We start from the raw sequence: 21,778 nt of genomic DNA on the forward strand, positions 1-21,778 counted from the left end.
ATTTATGTTTTATAAGCCAAATAATTCCCCATTACATGGAGTCAGTTTATCTGCACATGTAGGGGTTCAGGGAATGCTTATTGGGACTCAAGCATATAAATGACAGCAATGGAAGAGGCAGGAAATTAGAGAAATTACTACCTCTATACCTATAGAATTTCTGAAAAAATGTGTCCCTTCTACAACTTCAGCTGTGTGACCTGTATTTTGTCCCATGCCAGGGCCACAGTGGTCTCTATATACTGAAAATGAAGACAATAACTCTTACCAGTTAAAAGATAAATGGCAAATGGAGTATATTCTGTATACTCTCCCTAGACAAATAAAACAGTGGAAGTGCAGTGAAACATAGTGAAATACAGTGTTCTGAGATGAAGGCATAGTCATAGAGACTCAAATACTACAAAGTCCAACACTAAATCCAAGCAGTGAAAATGAGCTCCCAGAACAAAGTGTCTTTTCTAAAAAGTGAATAAAAAAAAAGAAAAAAAAAACAAACAAAATACAGATATGCCATCTGCAGTAAAACAGGTAACAGGAATGTAACAAAATACATCAAAATGTTCCAAATATGCTTAATTGATTAGAGTTTAGCATAGTTGTGATAATTCCTCAGAAAGCAGTCTGTTTTGTAACCAGAGTGCAGTTCCACCATGATGGAAAAGCCATGACTCAGCAGCAAAATCTCCAGGCAAATAAACAGTGCAGAGTCTGGTGTCCCTCCTGCAGACCAGCCACGCCTGCAGCCCTGGAGGGCTCTGAGCTTTGAAGTGAGAGTTCACTCCTACCCAGGTCACTTGAGTTGAATCTACACTTGCTGTAAATAACAGGGAATATTCGTGTAACCTTCTGGGATTAAGCCTTTCCGAGAGCCACAACTTGCTGGAAAGTAATAAAAGTTGTGATAGCAAAAGCACAACTGCACTTTGCAAGATACAAATCAAAACTGGAGCAGGTTTAACTTTTGCTCAAACAACGCTCATAAAATAGCGCTGAATATTTACATAATGCTGTCCAATTTCAACTTTAAGAAAAATCTACAAGATTTAGTCAAAATAAACTTCTTTCAATGCTAAGTGAGAACACGTTGCACAACAGCAGAAGGAAAACACCAAAACTTCACCCAGAGACATCAGAGGAAATTGTTTTAATGAAAAATCCCCTCAGTCCAATAGTTTGTAAAGTTTATAATTGTAAATTGTAAATTATAATTGTAAATTGTAAAGTTTAAAAAGACCCTATTAAAAAATGGCACTAAGCAAAGATTCTGCAGTAGAGGGGTGAAGGAATATATCATCTTTTACTGGGAAAGTGCCTGGAAAATTGATACCTAAATAGTGCCTTGGCCCATGACAGATGAATGGAACCTCAATAAAAAAGAATGATGGAAAGTGAAGAGAAAGAATTCTGATGACAGAGCTGTCTCAAGTCTTCTCTGAGTGCTCCTCCTTGCCCTCAAAGAGCCCACTCAAGATGACATCTTCCTTTCTGTGATCTCCTTACAAAACTCAGCAGTTGTAGCTCCCACTGCTTTTTGTTCTGGAATTTAGTTCTTGACTGAATTTGAAATAATTTTCAGAGTACCCATCAATGTCTTTGCATGAAGGATTGTAGCAAGCACTTTGTTGATGGCAGTCATCAATTATTACTACCAAAACAAGTGTTTTTCTGAAATGTGCTGCAGATAATGATGAATGTACTGCTTTGATCATGGTTTATTATGAAAAAGTTCTCAATATTCTGTACCTATAGTTTTATTTTACCTTTACATAAAAAACCCCTGATCCATTTTTGCATTTTTTGCTACATGTTTTTGATACTGGCACACTCAGACACCTAGATGTGGCAGAAACAAGTGAAGTATCATGAGAAGACATGATGCTCAGTCAGTTTTATAACTAGACAAACTCTACTGCCTAAATCAGTATAATACCTCAGAGGTGGTCTGAGTCCATAGAAGACATGTCTTAGAAAACCAATGATGAAGTGCACTGTCTCTTTGGCACAGTGCCATGTAAAGTATCTATGTGTGCTTGTGTTTAATTATTCAATATTAACACACTGTGTACATTTTTGTTTCAATAACAGCGTTTAAAAGTTCTAAATTCTCTGAATTATAAAGCAAGGTTTAATGAAAAACATCAGAAAAGTTTTTCAAATATTGACACAATAATATCCACAGAATGCAAAAGGGCATTATTTGTAAGTGTTCATTTATTACCACACTAATTCAGTGTTAGCTGACAGAGCTATCTATTTTAAAAGCAAATAATCTGAATTCTTTGGTAAATTTTCATAACGTACTTTATCATTAATGCAATGAAATCCCATTTAAGCTTAGTGTTCTCTTAATTTGGAAGTCCAAGGACAACACATTGCCCTATGTAGTAACTTGTTACTAATGATTTTTATTTCATATTCTGACTTTAATTTTTGATTTTTAAAAACCGGATTTCTTTCATCTCGAATGAGAAAAACATTAACAGCTAATTTTATAGTCTGAGTTATTTTTTATGTCTCCTACCTTTTACAGCTAGGGTTTCTCTCTCATTTCTGGGAACTGGTTTAGAATGATAAATACTAACTAGAGTGAAAATTCTGAAGTTAATCTGTACAAGGGAGAATCGTGCCCTTCACAAGCTTTTATAGAAGCACAAAGTATCTGAGCAACCTTGCACTGTTCAGCAAACATGACTGTTATTGGATAATGGTTGCCTTTGCAATACTCCTCTGTAAGGATGCCTGCAGGGATACTGTCTGGCCTAATTAATGTTAGTGTCAATGCCTTCTCTGTTTAAAAAAGAAAAACAAAGGAAAACGAACAACAGAAAGCGCCGCAAAAATCAATCAGTCAAGAAAACCATTTTGAGGTATTTCATCGTCTTTGGCTGCACAGCACATTATAGGAGCCACTTATATATTTGTGCTTGTTAAAAATAGTAAAAAAGAACTTACCAGAGAGTGTTTTATACTGATTGTTATTTAAAGAACACCTGACATCCAGAAATGTCTCCCTGTCCATCACAACAAAATTGCTGCTATATCTGGGGGCTATTTAGAAGGTTAAATTTTGACAAAGGAAGCAAAGACATTTCTTCATCACCAAAGTCACCTGAATTTCAAGTGCATTTCTTTCCAAGGCATGAAGCTTTTTAAAAAAAAAAAATTTACAGAATTTGTTCAGGATTTTCAAAATAATTCATTTAGCATCCTAGGGTTAGCATGGCTGTTACCCTCCAAAATAATAATATCGGACAATTTTCTTTGTATTTATTTTATGCTCCTTGCTTTCCCCCCTTAAACTGGGGATTGCATTAGTGTTGTATTACTAGTGTGTCTTACAACATCTGCTCACCATTTTGTTTTCCCTTTCCTGGAATAAAAGCCTTCACGCCTCTCCTAGACCTCCTGTCTCATTCTTGGTCTCAATTTTTCGTTCCTGTATGCTCAGACAGAACATACAGACCTCACCAATCCTCCTTGTGCATCTCTACCCTCACTCACTCACATATCCCTGCATGAAGCAAAATAAGATTCCATCCTTTAGCAACTAGCCAGAGCAACTTTAAATTTAAAAGAGAAAATGGTTCACTGTGAATCGTACTTTTGAAAATCCAGTTTCTGTGGATTTTCTGTTGTTGAGGAAAACACTGAGATTACATCAGCATAAATGCCTGTGAAAAAAACTGTAGTCACTAGGCATAAGGCAGAGCAACATCCAAAGCCAATGAACCATAGGGGTCTCAGCAGCTATTTATAGTAGCCCCTACTTAAAATTTATGTAAGGATTTTCCCTGGGGCCTTCACAGTCCTACAGTTTTCAACATCAAGCAAAATAATTATAGATTACTCTTACCCGATAACCTCTCCAGAAGGACTGAATTATTATGCTTGCTTCTTCTTCTGATAGAAGTAGAGATAGAGGAATTGGTGGCCTAGGACTTAAAAGAAAATATCTTTTTGTAAACAGACAGCCTATAAATGTAAAATACTTTCTTCCGTAACAGTGTATTTTATCAAAAAGATAAATGCTGTTTAGGAGCTTGAAAGGTACAATTTCTTATTGCCCTGAAAATAAAATGTTCAAAGAATATCTCCTTTACAAATACACTGTTATATACACTGCAATAATTTCTTCTTAAAACAAAAATATACGAATGGCACATCAAGCACAATAACCTTTCTTATTCTTTTACAGGGATTTCAAATTCCCACTATTATGGTAAGGTTTGAGGTGGCAGTAGGAGGGGAACAAGAGAAGGAGCGTGCCATTTGTAAAGCAGAGGAGGTTTTAGTGTGCATGCAACAATTAACAGACTTATGATGTAAATGTCTATTATATTAAATACACAGAATATAAACATATTTTAGTGCATTAATTTACATTATGATGTCCCTAAATTAAAACATACTGAAAAAAGTAATGTTTACCATATCTACATAGCATGGACTCATGTTTACAAATGTCTAAACAAGTTCCTAAAATGCTAAAAATTTATTTTTGATAGCATATACACATTGTTTGGTGATAAAAGAAAGTAATACATATGTGCAACCATTCTCAGTCAAAATACGCCATAGTTTGAAAGCATGTTTGGTGATTCTGTTACTACCAATTTTAATGGGAAACAAAGCAGTAAATAAATTCAGCCATCACTAACAAAAACTGAAAAGACTGTATGAAATCTTGCTTCCCAAAAGCCATTTTCTGTGGGTGTTGATTTATTGCCCCCACACAATGATCAAAAAGCATCCAGGGGAAAGGACGAAACAAAATTCATTTATATATTTTCTTTCATAATAAATGTAATTTAAAGCTAATGAACTATAGGGCAATAATGCTGCAGCTCATGAAAATCCCAGTAATGAAGAGTAGCCTTGGCACAGTGTTAGAAGGGCTGCCAAGGACCTCTCCCTACATGGGAAACAGCCTTGACTTGGAAACCCACAACATTATGAATGTTGATGCAGCAACCACCTATAGACACATGCAGCCCATGCAAGAACATTATCTATGGTATTTATACTCTAAAGACACATATACTGCAAAGCCCATTAATTGACCAGCTATTTATTTATGCAGTGTTACATTTTCTGGTTAAAATGCAGCAATTTCCTTTGGAAATTTATTTTACAGTATATTACAGCTCAAGCTAATAGGCTTGACAGCTTACATTTTCCTTTCACTTAATTTCATTCATATTAGTCTCTGCCCTAGTAAGCTTCCTATGCTCTCTGACATCTTTCTCTCAGGGCTTGTCTTCACTGCAGGAGCGTTTCAACTTAGAGCACAATCTTACCTCTTATCTAATGCTACACTGACTGCACCGTTTTAGTCTGTGTACTCAGCTAAATTGGTCTCATCATCATGTCAGCTGGGTTTTGGCCTACATTTATTTTAATGTGAAATAAAACCTTGGTCCGTTTGGAAAAATGGAAATAAGACGAAAATAAAGAGCGGTCTCTCCATTAAGCTAACCAGTCTTAGCCCTGTGAATGTTAATTAGCATTTCTCCTGCTCAGGGGAAATCATAAGTGCTGGACAAGCAAGGCTCCCTGAGCTAACGGCTTCTTATAATCAGACTTAAAGTTCTGAAGTTGAACTGTGCTGGTTTCCCTGATAGGCTTTCATCCTCTGTTCTATTTTTGATCTTTTTGAAACCCAAAACTTAGAGTGGGAAAATCACAGGAAGACCTACATATTTTGCAGCAGTTATATCAAAGCCATTGAACTTCTCTGAGAATGAGTACATCTCCAAAGAACAACTTGAGATTTCTCCTAGCCTGCAAGGGCAACTCGAGCATTTCTTTCCTTTCATTTTCAAATTATAAAAATGTCTAGTTTATAATCCAACACTGAAACTCAGAAACCAATATAAAAAATCAAGCAAGAACAGGACTTAATTTTCAGTATGACAGTCACTGGTAAGTATCAATCCTTTAATGGCACAGCTTTAAAGAAGAGAAGCCATGCCAGGTCCAGTTTTGTCGGAGAGAAAATACGCAATTGGCTGCGGGTCAAATAAAAATAGAATCTGAGCAGAGGCAATTACCCCTCAGCAGTGAACTAGGAAAAGAGAGAGTATGTCAGTCGTGGCAGAAGACAGCTGTATGCCTCTGAGAAGATTAGAGCTGACAGTACAATGTACACTAACTATATTCTGCTTATTTAGTCTTTGATTATGCCTGATCTTAAAAGCCCACACATTAAACATATCAGTATGTGTTGTGACACATATACCTTGTTTAACGTAAGTTGCACCCGTAAAAGAGCATCGGTAAAATGATTTTTCTTAAGTATTTTATTTTACCAAATCTGAATAAAGCAGACACTGCCCAGAGGAAAGTTAAATTCCAGAAACAAGTTTCTTGCGTTCTGAGCAAACTCGTACAGATCTTGATTATGTGATATAAAATTATGCAAGTGGAATTTGGCACCCGGAGGATACAAAACAGACTTGCATTAAATAAATGTATGAGGTAACCTCTGGGGTTCACAGTCACACTGATGGACTGAATACAGTCAGTATTTCTACACAGTAATGCCCAGAAACCCCAATTGTCTCTGAGTTCCCAATCTGTCATACAAATTGGCCTGATTCCTTCCTTGACAAGAAATCTAAGAAAAAATTTAATCAAGAAAATTTTCGGTATACATAATTCAGGATTTTGTAATTGCTCTTTTTATTCCAATCTGTTCCCTAATAGTAACAGACAAAGAAATTTAACTATCAGCCTTACAGCCTGGAGGACCACTGTGCCACAGAGAGCATCAGTGCCTGGGGCTCATGGTGTGCAGGTGAGAGTGGAAATCCAGGGGCAGTCACTGAATGATGAGGGCTTCTCTCTGCTTCAGAAAGCTCATCTCTAGAACACTGGAGCAACCCTAAGGAAAAGGTTCAGGCCTCCTAAGTTTCAGTACGACAGTCACAGCCATATTAAACAGCCACAGTCACTTCACCTTTGGTTTGACTGTGATGGTTATTGTTCTTAACATTTATATCATGTATGAACACAGGCAATGACAGAGTCACTGCAAAATTCATAATCTAAAAGAACAGGCCAAAGAATAGAGATAAATATTAGACATGCAAGTAAATGACCCTGGTGATCTGCATAACTCTTTAAAAAAAGGGGGTTTTGAGAAAGTCTTTGGTCTGGGAACTACTCCAAAAATTCACATGCTGGTCTGAATAACAAAAAAACTGCTCTGGAATTTTGTCAAAGTAGTTCTCTTTTATATTTTCAGTATTTCTTATTCTTACTCAGATGTTCTAGCAATACTACAGCAACACCTGCCTTCATTAAGTCTTTCTTCTTACACGCCTATCCAGAGTTGCAAAAGTGTGCAACAATGAAAAACTATTGTTTTGATTCAAAATAAATGTCTCAACAATCTCTACTTATAAATACTATTAAGGTCATTTACCCAAAAAGCAGGAAAAAGATTGTTCATAAGCAATCAGACACTGAAGTACAGATTTATCTGACCTAGTATTTAAAATCAATTAGATATATTAATTAAATATTACACTTGCACTGTATGAGTCTCACAGGTTTACAGGGAAATATTCCCCACAGACATTTGACAAAAATACCCTGGAGCATTTTCACAGGTCAAACTGAGTGTGAACTGAGACCTTTCTTTGTAACATTTTCAGTATTAATACAACTATTCCACAGTCAGAAAGAAATTACTGGTTTGCTTTTGCAGCAATCTAAATTCACTAGAACAAGATTATTAGTATTTGAAGAAAAAAATCCCTACAATATAAAAGAAAACATTTTAGTGCATTATATGGAGGGTACATTTTTGAAGGGTTGTAAATGTGGGAATAACCAAATTTAATCTCTTTAAAAGAGAGATTGCATATGAGTAGACTTTTTAAAGTGTGACTCCTGCTAATTATCAGGAATCTGAACTCTTCTGCTCTATCACCTTCTCCAAATAAAAGCTCCTCGATACTGATAATAACTAATTGAAGAATTAAAAATATATTAAATCCATTCGAGAGTATTATCAAAGTGGCCATAGTCATAATATGCATTCAACTGTTAACACATACAAACTATTTATATACTTACTTATCTATTTATAAGGAAGAAAAGACATGATAAAAAGAAAAGACAGTGCGGAAGTAATGTGAGAAAGTCAGTCTGTGGGGAGGCAGAGTCATGTCATGGACAGGAGGCTGAGGCAGAACAGGTGACTGGCAACAAGAATGTGAGAGGAATTAGAGGAAGCACAGCAAGAAGTCTTAGTAGTGAGAACAAGCCAAAAAATAGCAGTGCAAGAATCTTTTGTCTCAAGCTCTGTCTGGAAGTTATAGTGGCTTTCTTGCCTCTTAATATAGTCTCTCCTTCGGGAGGACTTACCATTTTAATGCTAAAACTCAGCTCTCCTGTGCTTGCATACTTGCTACGTGTTTTGAAAGTCACAATGTGTCACCTCACGTTTTCTGTCTTGTAGGACCAATATTTATGTAGTTTGTAAGAGTGTTCTTGGTCCTGGACTGAAGGAAATTAAACATGGACCTATTCCAAAGGCCACTCATGTCAATGGGAAAATTTCCATCTCTGTTTGTGTACTTTAGATCAAACTTCATATCCTGAAAACATGAAAAACTAACAGCAGCAAAAATATCCTCCTCTTAGTGCTCTAAAGCAATGTTCAGAGAATGTCACAAAGCACTAAGACATTTTCAATTTTCTAATTGCCATTTTGACAATCTTTACATAAATTAAGGCACGTTTCAACAAGGCAGCAGGAGTTATTCCATGAAACCTTCAACTCCATAAAGCACCATTAAAAAATATAAATATTTCATACAGAAACTTTGTGCAATTTTTCAACACACAGTTTTTAAGTAAAAACTTTCTCCTTTGTTAACTTGAATTCTGCCACAGTACTGGAATTGCAATTTTTTACTTGGAAACACATAGAAAAACACCCATACAGATGTATTTGTTTGACTTTTCTATTACTACAAATAAATCAGCTGTCCCTACCCCCAAAAATATTAAAGAAATTATTATCAAGTTATTAAGGAAAATCAAAGAAAAAAACATAATGCAAATCAAATATACTCCAAACATGGCTGTTTTAGAGATAACCCAATGAAATATAGCAGAGTGCAGAAAGCAAAGCCTGTAGAAACTGGGCATATTATGGAAAGAAAAAAAATCAGTCACCCGTGCAAAATTACCCCTACTGGCCATCTGAGAACTGACAATGAAGTCAACTGTAAAGGCAGCTGAGACCAGCAGACCTCATCTAATTAAAATATTTGAAGGAGGAAGAAAAAAATAATCAATGTATGTATATGCATATGCAGATATTTGAGACAAAAAGCCACTAGTTCAGATTTCGTAATCATTTAGAGACATATATATCTTAGCTGCCCACTTCACTAAAGCCATGATAAATTTAGTTGCTCTGTATCTGCACACTTGTTTTGGTATACACAGATAGATTAAACCTGGAAATGTGTCTTTCTGAACTGAGTAGCAAGTAAATACCTCTTATTAAAAAAAAAAAAAAAGAGAAAATGCAGATTAAAAAAATCTTGTGAATTACTTTTTATCTGACCTTCAACAGCCAGGAAAATACTTGTGGTTATTCTTAGCCTAGATCCATATGTCACCCTCTCTCATTGAATGTATGGGTCAAAAGTGAACTTGAACAATGCTGTCAATATTATTAAATTAATGTGACAGACTTTTATACCTGTTTTTCAGAGCAGTGGAACTATTTTTTTATTGGTTTCTTCATGTTTCTTTCATTAATATGCTAAAGAAGGTTGTGCAATGACACTGCCATGATACTCAGACTACCTCTGCCAGAAAAGTAAAACTGCAGGGGGATCAGAGCATAAACAGAGCTCCCTCTCTTTCCCTGTCCCTGATTCAGTACACAGAGCTCGGTTACTTGTGATTGAGCTGCACTGCTCTTCAGCCAGAAACACCACTGGGAAATGCTGACAAAAGGGAACCGTGTTGCTCATTAGCATATTTATAGGAGTACAAAACATTCACAGCTCTAATTCCATTTCCTTGGTTCCATCAGCAGCCCTCAGTGTAGGAACAGGTACACCAGTCGGTATCTCAGCAAGTTCCCAAACACTTGTGTTGGTCTCTTGTTCCAGCTCCAGTTTCCTGCCCTCTGAAAGGTACAGCTGGGCTTTAAGGCAACAGAAACGTTTTGTGTTCTCCTGGCTGGGATATGTAGGTTACCAGTCAGTGTTGAGGCTGCTCTTTCTATTGCTTTTGAAATCTGCTTCGGGAATTGAAGATTCCCAAGGGATATAATATTTTGCCAGTGCTACTGGTAACAGAGAACCCAGAAGAAGACAAGGTAACTATACTGAAGCTTTATTTACTGATGTCATAGCAATTGCTATAAACACTAAAGCTGGAAATAAATTCAAATTCTACAAGCTTCTTCACCTACAATAACCAGCTTTAGAAGGTACAACATTTGCATTTAAAATTCTGGGAACCAATGCAGTATTTAGGTCTCCTTATAAAGGAAAAGTAGGCTGCAAGATCTCATTTAGAAGCACAACTTACAGAGAATGAGGCTCATAAGACTGTGGCTTTCACTATTCTTTAAAAAAAAATTGGGCTTCAAAGAAGAAACTGGAGGCACTGGAGGAGAGCCAAAAAAGTCATACTCAAATATGGAATATATTAAAAAAAGCTGGATCTCTTATAGAAAAAAAAATTATCCCTCTGGGGTTTTTTTGTTTTGGTGGGTTTTGTTGTTTTGGGTTTTTTTCAAGCATTAAGACTGCTTTGCACTGATAAACCTATCTAAAGAGTTGGTATAAGGATGTTTCCCATCAAAATTTGACCAGCACTTTTTAGCATATTGTCTCTTGTATATTCTTAATCCTGTTGAAAAACTGAAAACTCCTTTAAAAATAGAAATGGAGATGACAATAATCAGTTACAATTTAAGTCTGATATTTGGAAGGATATAATCATAAACTATTTAGGACATATCCAGAAGGACATAATAATAAATTCTCTCGGTTTTATTCGTATTTAATACTGCAGTCTTTCACTTTGCTCTAATAATGCTTTCTTCATAAGCAGTATTTGTTTAATCTGTAATTTTAAGGGTAGTCCACAAAAAGTTCCTATTTAATAATAATTTTAATAATTATTGTTTTAAGGACCTACTTGTTTAGAGGATTTAAGACCAAGTGTATCAATTTAAGTAGGACTTTGACACTTCAGTGTCCTTGTGGAGCTGTCACTACATTATTTAGGAGCACCAGTACTAACAGAAGCTATGAGTCATTCAGGCTGTGATTCCACAGTGTATTTCTCTTGGCAAAGCTGACTTAAGCAATTCCTGCCACCACCTCTACATCTTAGCAGCTCATTTGTTCCCTTCACCTTGCCCCGAGCCCTTCATTTTAATCCTTTGTTTGTGCCAATACACAGGTTTGTCACTCTCCAAGGTAAAGCAGATTGGAGAAATTATCTGTGTTTTAAATAGCTATACAAACCCTCCTCACACATTTTGGCAGAGAGATTCCTAACTCAGAGTAGGTCCCTGATCAGAATAACCAAGCACCTTATCAAACAGACAAGGTGATATCAGGTTGCCTACAAGCAGGTTGGGATGAAGAACAGGAGAGAGCAGGGAACCATTTCAGTCAGCTTTACTTCCAAGAGAAACGTTTGTAAAACTGTGACCTTGGACATCTTAGGGACAAATACCCATCCTCACATATCAGGGGTGTCCAAACTGCCTTACTAAGGGCCAGCTCTTCAGTATGCTTAAGAAATGAGTACGACAACCTCGCTGCAGTTCATGGTCACCTTCCAAAGGACAGAATTCACTGCCTTAAATGGGAACCTTGTTGCCAAGAACTTGTTGCCTTGTTGGACAAGGAGACAGATGTGTCCCACCAGTGGTAGGTTCCAACAACAGTGGGTGGTATCTGAAGGTATGGGGGTTGAGATGAAATGGGTCATTCTGCAAAGGTGTTCATCTCTTACTGCAGAAACTTCCTACACGACTCTGACACAGGATCACCTCTCGGGTAGTCAAATTTAACCGTTTTGACACAATCTCCAGCTTGGCCCCAAAGACAGATCTCTACGTTTTCAATGACTACCAATCTAGACTCCAATTAAGTTTAAAATCTGAGCTCTGTAATTTTCATATTCTGTCACTGTGGACTATGACTTTACTTTTCTCACACAGCAGCTATATTTTAAAACTACATGCAGTCTCAAGTACAGCAACATTTCTTTCAAAACCACTATGCAGCTTGGTTCTACAGGAATAAATGACTGAGGCTGCCAAAACAAGTGTTCATTTCTCAGACACAAAGTCATAAATGTCTGCAGAAATGCATCCTGACACCAAGGATTATTACAGTTATTTTTAAAACAGTTGCCTACAGCTAAAGGAATAATTTCTTGATAATATCCTCAAAGATTTCCACAGTAGGAAGCAGTGATGAAAACACTGCTTTGCTCATTAGTACAAAGATATTCATACTACCAGACTATTCAAATGTCCTGCACTCTACAATTAAAATGTCTAGGAATTCTAAACTAATTTCTCTGTGAACAATTCTGGTACAAAATACCTTGTAAGTCATACATGAGCAAGTTAGAAAGCATCACATAGTTCTGTGTTGCACACAGTAAAGGGCATTTTGAGGGCACAGTTGCAACAGGTTGAAGCTCTATCACTTTTTTGGAATGGCAGGGGTAAAAGGAGAAAAGGTTACTCTGAGTACTGCAATAACTTACTGGTCCTTAAGCCAGTCCTTAACAAAAGGAATGCTAAAGAATTCTGTGAATGGCTCATCTTTCCTCTTTGGGTTCATGCTAAAACAAAAAGGAAAACAACTCATATTAATTTAAATTTCAGCTATTTGATTTGAAAATTAATGCCTTTGCATTATTGAGTATAATTAATAGTAAAAACCATTATTAACTTACTTGTATAACCACTCAGTTAGGAAATCAGAGGCAATAAATTTGGTTCTTCTTCCCTAAAGATAGAAGATAGTTTCAAATTATTTATTATCTTTAGATTGGTCATATGTTTTTACTACTGGAGAGGAACAGAAGCTAAATTGACTGCTTTTATTAAATAAAATATACAGTCCATTACTCTGTCTACTTTAATATTGCTACTGCCAACAGTCAGTGGCTCTGCCAAAATTTTAGACGTTTTGTGGAATGCTTTCAAGTCAAGACAAACTATGAGTGAGAAAATTCTACATATATTATCTTGATATGTGCTGCAGTATATCTAGAACAAATATCTCTGAATGGTGTTCTTTCTAAGTGGTTTTCTCATTATGAGGAAGTTAACAGAACTCATTCATATATGAAAATATGTTGTCAATTACTTGCCATTTTGCTCAAAGTTCTATTATCATACTTAAAATTCTTCATTTCCTCCAAGACACAGAAGGAACATTGATCGAATATTGTTTCCTCCTGCATGGAATCAGCTTGAAGGCATTGTGAATACTTAAGACACACACAGACGGGTATTGTATGGCTGCTCAGACAAAAATCATGTCAAGTGGCCCAGAAAGGAAGGCAAAACCAAAGGAAGGGATATGTCTATCCACAACCACAGAGAATCAGGTAAAACATTCAAAACCTGGAGCTTCAGAGCAAAACATTTGTGCCCTTTGCTCCCAGTTCTAAATCTCCACCAAGAAAAGAGAATTTTGCAAAATGCCTTGCAGCAGGTTCTCCTTGGGGACTCATGCAGCCAGTACCTGTTCAGCTGGACAGCCAGCCATTCAAAGCATGAATTTTGGTAAATACACAATGGATTAGGACCCTCCTTTTCTTAAGGATTTCCTCTCCTGAAATGAATGTATAAATGAGTACAGACTGAATGTATAAATGAGTACAGGTGGTCATTCTGTTTGTCACAAACCAGAGGAACCATGATGTGGAGAATATAATGTAGACTTTTGGTTGGAATAACAGGAGAGCTGGACTGGTATCTTTGGAATGGCTCTTGCACCAGTTGTGTTATGGATGTGCAGTCACTGAGTGAACACTAAGAGAATTCAGCCCCTGCAGACCAGAGACACCAAGGGCTTTATCCCAATAGCAGCCCCTGAGCCTAGAGAAGGCTGAGCTCCCATCCAGAAGGTAACACTTACCCTGCCAAACAGGTGATTCAACTGCAATTACGACTTCTTAGAACTATTCACACTGGTTAAACACATTTGTGAAATTGCTAAATGTCACAAAAAAGGCTGAAGTCCTGACTAAAATGTAAGAAATAAAGATACTACTATTACTTGCTAAGAAAAATATAGTAAACATGTAATTGAAAATTTAATGCATGAAGAATGATTTTATTCTACGCGTTATCCTCACCATCTGTGTTTCTCCCTGTGCTTCAAGAATAGGATGCAAAAAGGACTGGGGAATGTGAGCAGAGTGGCAAGAAATAAGCACTCTATGTAGAAAAACTCCTTTAAGTTCAGGGTTTTGTCATAATTTGGGGGTCAGCCACAGGTGAAGTGGAAGAAGAACATTCCGTGAGGTGCTGACAGTGCAGTGAGGAATACAGAGCAGTCATGTAGCTGGGGATGACAAGTGGGGAGTTCAGAGCCAGACTGCAGGGCACTCCCACATGATACCCAGGAAAGCTTTTACTTTGGTAGACACACAGTCTGACTCCCATAGAAAAGAAAGAGACCTTCACTGCAGAGCTTTCTATGGGTCACTTTAGATGTTAAATGGACAAATTTGGACTTGAACAGAATCTGTAAACAAACAGCACAGTCTGATCATCACTGTACAGATATTCTCAATCACAGTATGAAACTGGGTCCCATTACTTAGTGAATTGTTTCAGAGAATAAATGCTACACTTTGACAACGAAATTCAATTTAATCTAGCAGTTGTAATTTAATCTGTTTTAAGTAAATTGCTTTTCCTTTGCAATGGGAAAAAATGATCAGAACAGGCTTGTCAAAACAGCCATCACCAAAGGAATCAAATTCATCTTGTTTTATCCTTGTTAGAGGCAGTGAACTTATCAGGGAGGAATTCAGGCAAGTTCAATATTTTTTTATTTTGTTATTTTTTTGCCAGGAAACAGTTTATTTTTCTAGTGAATTAAATCATTAGTTGCACAGCAGTCAACATTTATAAAGGGAAAAAATTACATAAATTGACCTCCCTTTGACACATCCCTCCTATGTGCTGCATGAATCAGGATAAACACAGGAAATATCTGCACAATGTGCATTGTTAACCTGCAGATGTGTTTATAAACTACTTATATTCGGAATTCATTTTCCACTTTTCAGTTTAAATGTTATGGACTTGGTAATAATCATGAAAAAATACTAGTGATCAGAAGATGGCAAAGTCATTAGGAAACCTTTTTCCATTCCCTTTCCCTGATGTATCACACTTTAAAATATAATATATTCCATTACAGAGCCTGATACAGCATCCTCCTTCAGTAGGATAGCTTACTAAAAAGTCAGAGTTATGATAATAAAAACATTTATACATTGTTCAGTTTTAATGCTGAAAAATGAATGCATTAGTCAGTTCTCATGAGAGAAAAGATTTAAGAAAATAGTCTTTCCCCTGGAGGCATTTGACAGCAGAGAGGATAAAGCACAGGAGAACTTATGGTAGGGAAAAAAAAAAATCAGTGAGGGAATACACTGGGCAACCTAACAGGTTTCTTTCATCTCTACTTCAAGAATGAAGCTTCTGCAGACTATTCTCATTTCTGGCAGTTTGAAGTCTGCACATCTATCTAGCAGCTGGTGGGTTTTCTAGGTTTTTGCTTTTCAGATTTTTCATATGCATTACATAATGCAAGAGAGCCTATTTTAAATGAACTATTTAAATTGTTATGTTTCTATATCACCTTCCAAAGAAGATGTTGCAGATTTCTTTCCTACACAAACCACTACTTCCAGCAGAACTGCCTCCCCTTCCTGACTTTCCCAAGCGATTACAATTCTTCCTCTCCAGACATGGATGCATCTTTTCTGGTCTCTTCCTTAAACTCCTCTGTTGGTTCCATGATCTGACCTCGCTTACCACAGTTTCAACTACTCAACAACTCTCCTACTTAATTTTTCATTCTCTTCTCATTCATCTTAATTTCCTTTCAAAACATGAAAACTTTCAGTCCTTCTCATCAAAATCCCACTCTTCATTTTCCCCTCACAGTTTCCTTTCTCTTCTCCCAGGCTCATTGAACGTTGACTGCAGTCAGTTTGATTATTCCTCCCTTTCTTCCAGTGCTTCTTCCATTAATCTTGTAATGGTTTATTCTGTACAACTGCCCTTTACAGGCTTTAATGACTCATGTCTAGCCAAAATTCAAACCCAGTATTCTCATCCTTCATGATTTCAGTCAGCTTAATCACAATTAATCTCGTTCCTCTCCCATTCTCTCACGAATTGTGTGTATCTTTCAAATGTTTGTTCTCCTTCTGTTTTTTAAAGCTATTTTCCAGTGTGTTTATCACAAGATCCTTTCTCCCTGTTTCTGCTTTGCTCTGGGTTTCTAAGGACTCTGGTTTTGATCCTAAAAATCAGTTCAAGTTATTTCATGAATATTTTGACACAAATTATAGCATGGGGCTTTTTTTCTCCAATTCCATATGGATAAATACATTTCTTATGAAACAAAAATATAAATAGAAGTCACGTGTTTAGGTCAGATACGGAAACAGAACGTCCAAGTACAAGCACCTGGACAGCAATGGAAAAGAACACAAATATTCAGTTATATGGCAAGCATAAAGAGCTATTGTTTTACTAGTTATTGTTCAAAAGGAGGAAGAAATGATGTCACAGTGGAAAACTATCATTCGACATAAGCTTCCTTTCCCTAAACTTGGTTCCCCAATATCAGAGCATCTCTTCAGATAAGTGTCTTTTCTATAAGCTATACACATTTTTATGAAGATTCTATACATTAGAAAGTAATTGCCTTTATTAGTTTGCTGTAAAGCAACACACAGGCCTATACAAAATCCATTTTCAGAACACATACTTTCTAACATACACACCACTGCAAAACTTCTCAGATTAAAAATAGACAAAGTAACCTTAGATTTGTTTCGAGTTTGAAATATTTCTAAGGATTTTAATATTTTTGTATTAAGTGCTGGTTTATTGCCTCCAGAAATAGGTAACATCTATCAAGGACTGTATTTTAAATCAGTTGCAGGACATGTCTTTTACCTGTTAAAGGACACATGCTTCCTTTAAAAAAAAAACAAGCAATACAGATTTCATTAAAAGTGTGATGAATAATATATATGCTCAACCTGTTCTTGGCCAGGTAATGTAAATGTGGTGGCAGGAATGACAGACAGAGATGTCATGTAAATGAACCATTTTCCTATTTCACCTGTATTAATCAGAGATTATAAATGCATATACACACACCTGTAAATCAGTTTGTAGACACACACAGATTTTGAGAAAACGGAGGAAACTTTGAAATAACTGTTATTAAATGTACAGATTTGGATTTGAAATTCAAGTAGCCGTGGTTGGAGAAAAAAGCAGAAATTATGGAAGACCCCACAACTCCCAGTACCTAAGCTGTTGCTCAGGGCCTGTGAGTCAGGCTGTGGTGATACAATGAGCTTTATTTTGCACCAGTTCTAGTGGGGTTTTAAGCATTGCCAATATACCACCAGGAATGTCTCTCTAGATATGCCTACAGACACATACACTGAAAACAAATTTATAAAAGTATATGTAGCAAAAAATTATTTTTAAAATGTACAGTTTTATAAGCTCATTAATGTTGAATACTCCGTTTTCCAATTAAATGGAATTTACACAGAATGTTAAAAAGCTAAAATAGAAAATTTATCTCTATTAAGATGCCAGGACAGCAAAAATAATTGAACCATGAAGTACGAATCAAGTTCTGTACATCACCCTCAAAGGAGTGATGTGTGTGAATCTGAGAGGAAGCCTGTTTCTCTAAAATATAACACTATTTTGGCTAGATACAAATGGATATCTAAGGAGGATTTGTTGGGAGCTAGAGATCGTCATAATGATCAAGTGTATGTAGTATGCAATCTGTTCTGAATTACTGGAGAAAACAACATTTAAAACCAGGTCAAAAATAACTTATTATATGTTATATCATATAATTGTGGTTGGTTTTCTTGCAAAAGACCAAATTTAAAAAATACTTCCCATGAAATAAAGGCTGTAACTTCCTGCCAATGATTTGAACCAAAAACTACAAACTAACCTCAAAACATTTTTCTTTCTCTGCTTCATGCAGAAGTTCAGCCAGTCCAGGTAAGAGTACTGGAAATATGTAGAACTCTAAGTATTCTCGTGGAGAACCTGAGCAAAACAGGACAGACTTCACTTACAGGTAAGCACTCTGATTTCACAAAAAGACAAATATTAGAAATCATAAACTCAGTACCAGTCATTTTATCAATACCATCACAGCTTGCACTAAACAGATTTGTTCAGCTCAGATACAGCCACTTATGTGTCTTTACTTCTCTTCAGGCAAGACAACATAAACTTGAGCAAATTTCAAACTAAAGATGCACCAACAGTGCAGACTCAGGGCACCTCAGAGGTGTCAGACTTAGTTTTAAAGGAGTAAACTCAGACACCAGAAGCAGTTCAGCCACAGAAATGAAAAGCCATGTGGACTAATTTGCCCTGACAGGAAGAAGTTAGCCTGTGCTGAACTCAGTGCTGTTACAGCCAGACCACTTTTGGTATCTCATGCCCTTTACAATCTGCATTATCAGAGTCGCTCATAAAACTGAGTTTTTAGACAGAGGAAAAAACAAAGGTTATATTTCAGTGGTGCTGTGATTTCTTTGTCATAATTACTTCTTTACTTGCCACAGGCTTCAGAAATTTCAGTGTGACTCCATATATCCAGTTTTTCCCCTTTCTGAAGGCTGCCTGGATTGGCATCTCTCTCCATTCACAAATTATTCAAGTTTTGGTGTGGTCAGGAAAGATAAGTCATAGAAAGGTTCTCTTCTGGCAACACAGCTGAAATACTGAATGTATTCTCAGCTTTATATCTTTAACTGGTTTATATACTGCCAGAAAATGTTCATAATTGGAAGGACACTATTTATTTAAAAGCCCAGGGTAACACTGCTTCTGACTAGCACCAGGAATTCCTAATGAGCAAGAATGAATGGAAGAGAAGATGAAATGGAGGGCTAAAATGCATAATAAAGACACACTGCTGCTTGGTAATTTTTATAAACTATAGAAATTGATAAAAGTGGAAGAACAAAACTCTAGAGCTGTTTCCATTCTCATTTATAATCAGATGGGCAGAGTCATACTTTGACAGCAGTTTTCAAATTCAATTGTCTATTTAGTCTATTGATCCTAGTTTTGCATTACTAAATTAGAGGAAGAAATGGCTGCCTTTCTCTGATTTAAATGGCTAAATAGAAAGTCACTCATTCAGAAGAGCAAAGAACCACCTGAGCCAGTCAGTGGTTTGTAATGCCCCAACCATTTGAAATTTCTGCCACTGAGCAAGTGTCCAGGCTGGCTCCTTGTTTACAGACCAGGGGCCTAAACATGCCAATTCCATGTAAGAAAAGGTACTGAAGCTGTTAACACTCTCCATTAAACAAATTACAAACCCTTGCCATATGCAAGAAAAATAATTACAGCAGATAATATCAAGCTAATATGCTCCTACTTACATGTTTTTGGGTCAGGTGGTTCTGGAGAGGGGGCTTCCTCAACTATGGGAAGCAACTGTTGGTCAACAGCATCAGCTGCAGGGGCAGAATTAAATTGTTCCATGTCTAATGGCTGCAATATTTCTGCTTCCAAAGATACCTGTTTAAGATAAATGTAACCTATCTAAATCCTCCAACAGACTATACAAAAATATGCAAACCAACTCAGCAGGAAAAATTATAAGGTCAATTAAAAATTATGGAACTATAACTTCTTATTCAAATATTAAATTATTTATGTATTTTCTGAGTGCTACACAAGTTGCTTTAAATAAAAACAATTATTTGGACACTACATTAGTTGATTCAAAAAAGTTGTTTAAAAAATGTACTTTTTTTTTCATTTTATGAATGAGTCTACCATGTGGATACTTAATTTTCCCATTTAGTTATTTTAAATCTTTTAAAACCAGCCCTATGCAGACTTTTTTCTTGAAGTGTACTCACAGATTCTTGTTTTGATTCAGGAATGTCTGGAAATTGAGGATGTTCTGCTTCATACTCTAAAAGTAAAAAAAAAAAAAAAGGTACATTTACCATAAGACTTTAATTTAAAAACATATTTATTTTCCTCCTAAACAAGTATTACTTTCTAAACCCACTTATTTGGGTTCGAAAGAACAAAAGTTAGTATACAATATATATTTGTTAAACATGAAATCTAATGTTTTAATACAAGTGAGAACTTTAGAGCCTCTTGTCTTGGCTGTAAGTCAAGTGCAAGGTTCTTGGTGATAAAAGAGCCCTTTATAGGGGAAAAAAAAAATTTATCAAAATAATAATTTAAAATATTTCAACGCAAGTAAAATGCAGCCGCTTGCATGGAATTAACCATTGTTTTTAGTAGCAGACAATACTGCTTTTCACAGTGGATTCCTCTACAAGAAATTATGTCCCATGGACATTGCTAAGTATTACTGTCTCCAATTTTAAAATAAATAAATAAATAAACCCTCCCCCAAAAAAAATCACTAAACACCATCAAAAAACCTAAAAGCAGTACATGACCCTCACAAATTACTGAGTGACTCAGGATAAGGAAATGGACTTGATATGAAAAAATTTACAGATTACACAATACAGACCACTCAGAGCCAAACCCAAGAGGTTCAGTGTTCCACCATTATAATTAAGTTTACTGGCATCACCAAATCCATGTGTACTACAGATACCTTAGCTGAGTTATATCAGAAAAAACAACTTTATTCCCACATTTAAAACGTCTGCTTTAACACAAAATGCCTACTTCAGTAATTATAAAGCAGTGAGGGGAGAGAACCCTATTTGGGAAGTGCAGAACTACAGTGCTGCTCTCCCGACGTTCCAGTCTCAGCGCTCTCAGACTCTGGCAGAAGACCAAGACTTTCGCTGTTAGAACAGGGCTCTGAGAGCAGGAGTTTCGCGTTCTTTTAACTTTTACAACAGCGATAACACAGCCACCCCTCTGGTTCCCCGGGGCAATGCTCCAACCCCCTCACGGGACCAGCCTCAGAACTCGGGGCGCCGGTCACCGCCGGGCGAACCAGAGGCCGCGACCGGATCAACGGGCTGGACGCCACGGGAACACACCGCGGGCACGTGGCCGCCAGAAAACCGCGGCGATAAAAAGCAACACAGCGCTACACGAGCAGAAAAGCTCGTGGCCCTGCCCTCAGGGCTGGGGGGGGCGGCTTTGGAGCAGCGCTGAGGGGAGCGGGGTGGGGGGGCGGCTGAGGAGCCCCGGGGGTGCAGAGCCATGGCCTGACGGGCGCTGCGCTCCCACCTGTCCCCGTCCCAGAGCAGGACTCTGTCTCGCCCGGCTCAGTCCCTCCCGGCTCTGTCCCGCCCGGCTCTGTCCCTCCGGGCTCTGTCTGTCCCGCCCGGCTCTGTCCCTCCGGGCTCTGTCTGTCCCTCCCGGCTCTGTCCCTCCGAGCTCTGTCTGTCCCTCCCGCCGCCGCCAGGGCCGCGTCCCGCGCGTTGCCGCGGCAACGGCTCCGGCGGTGCGCGCGGGGCGGGGCGGGCCCGGCGCGTTCCCTTC

General features: G+C 37.3%; 1 protein-coding gene across 1 annotated transcript in view; it reads right to left on the reverse strand.

Annotated features, from left to right (window-relative positions):
• The window catches only part of IQCK (IQ motif containing K), a 38,371-nt gene that overhangs the window by 15,850 nt on the left and 743 nt on the right, over positions 1 to 21,778 (reverse strand). Inside the window, exons 2-8 of the mRNA XM_017813321.1 lie at positions 21,524 to 21,774; positions 20,209 to 20,264; positions 19,723 to 19,861; positions 18,270 to 18,367; positions 12,970 to 13,022; positions 12,778 to 12,855; positions 3,857 to 3,941 (exon numbers count right to left, since the gene is read on the reverse strand). Coding sequence (XP_017668810.1) covers positions 3,857 to 3,941; positions 12,778 to 12,855; positions 12,970 to 13,022; positions 18,270 to 18,367; positions 19,723 to 19,861; positions 20,209 to 20,264; positions 21,524 to 21,774 — 760 coding nt within the window. The remainder of the gene's footprint in view (positions 1 to 3,856; positions 3,942 to 12,777; positions 12,856 to 12,969; positions 13,023 to 18,269; positions 18,368 to 19,722; positions 19,862 to 20,208; positions 20,265 to 21,523; positions 21,775 to 21,778) is intronic.

The sequence above is a fragment of the Lepidothrix coronata genome, unplaced genomic scaffold (genome assembly GCF_001604755.1).
Source record: "Lepidothrix coronata isolate B3197 unplaced genomic scaffold, Lepidothrix_coronata-1.0 Scaffold41, whole genome shotgun sequence".
NCBI lineage: Eukaryota > Metazoa > Chordata > Aves > Passeriformes > Pipridae > Lepidothrix > Lepidothrix coronata.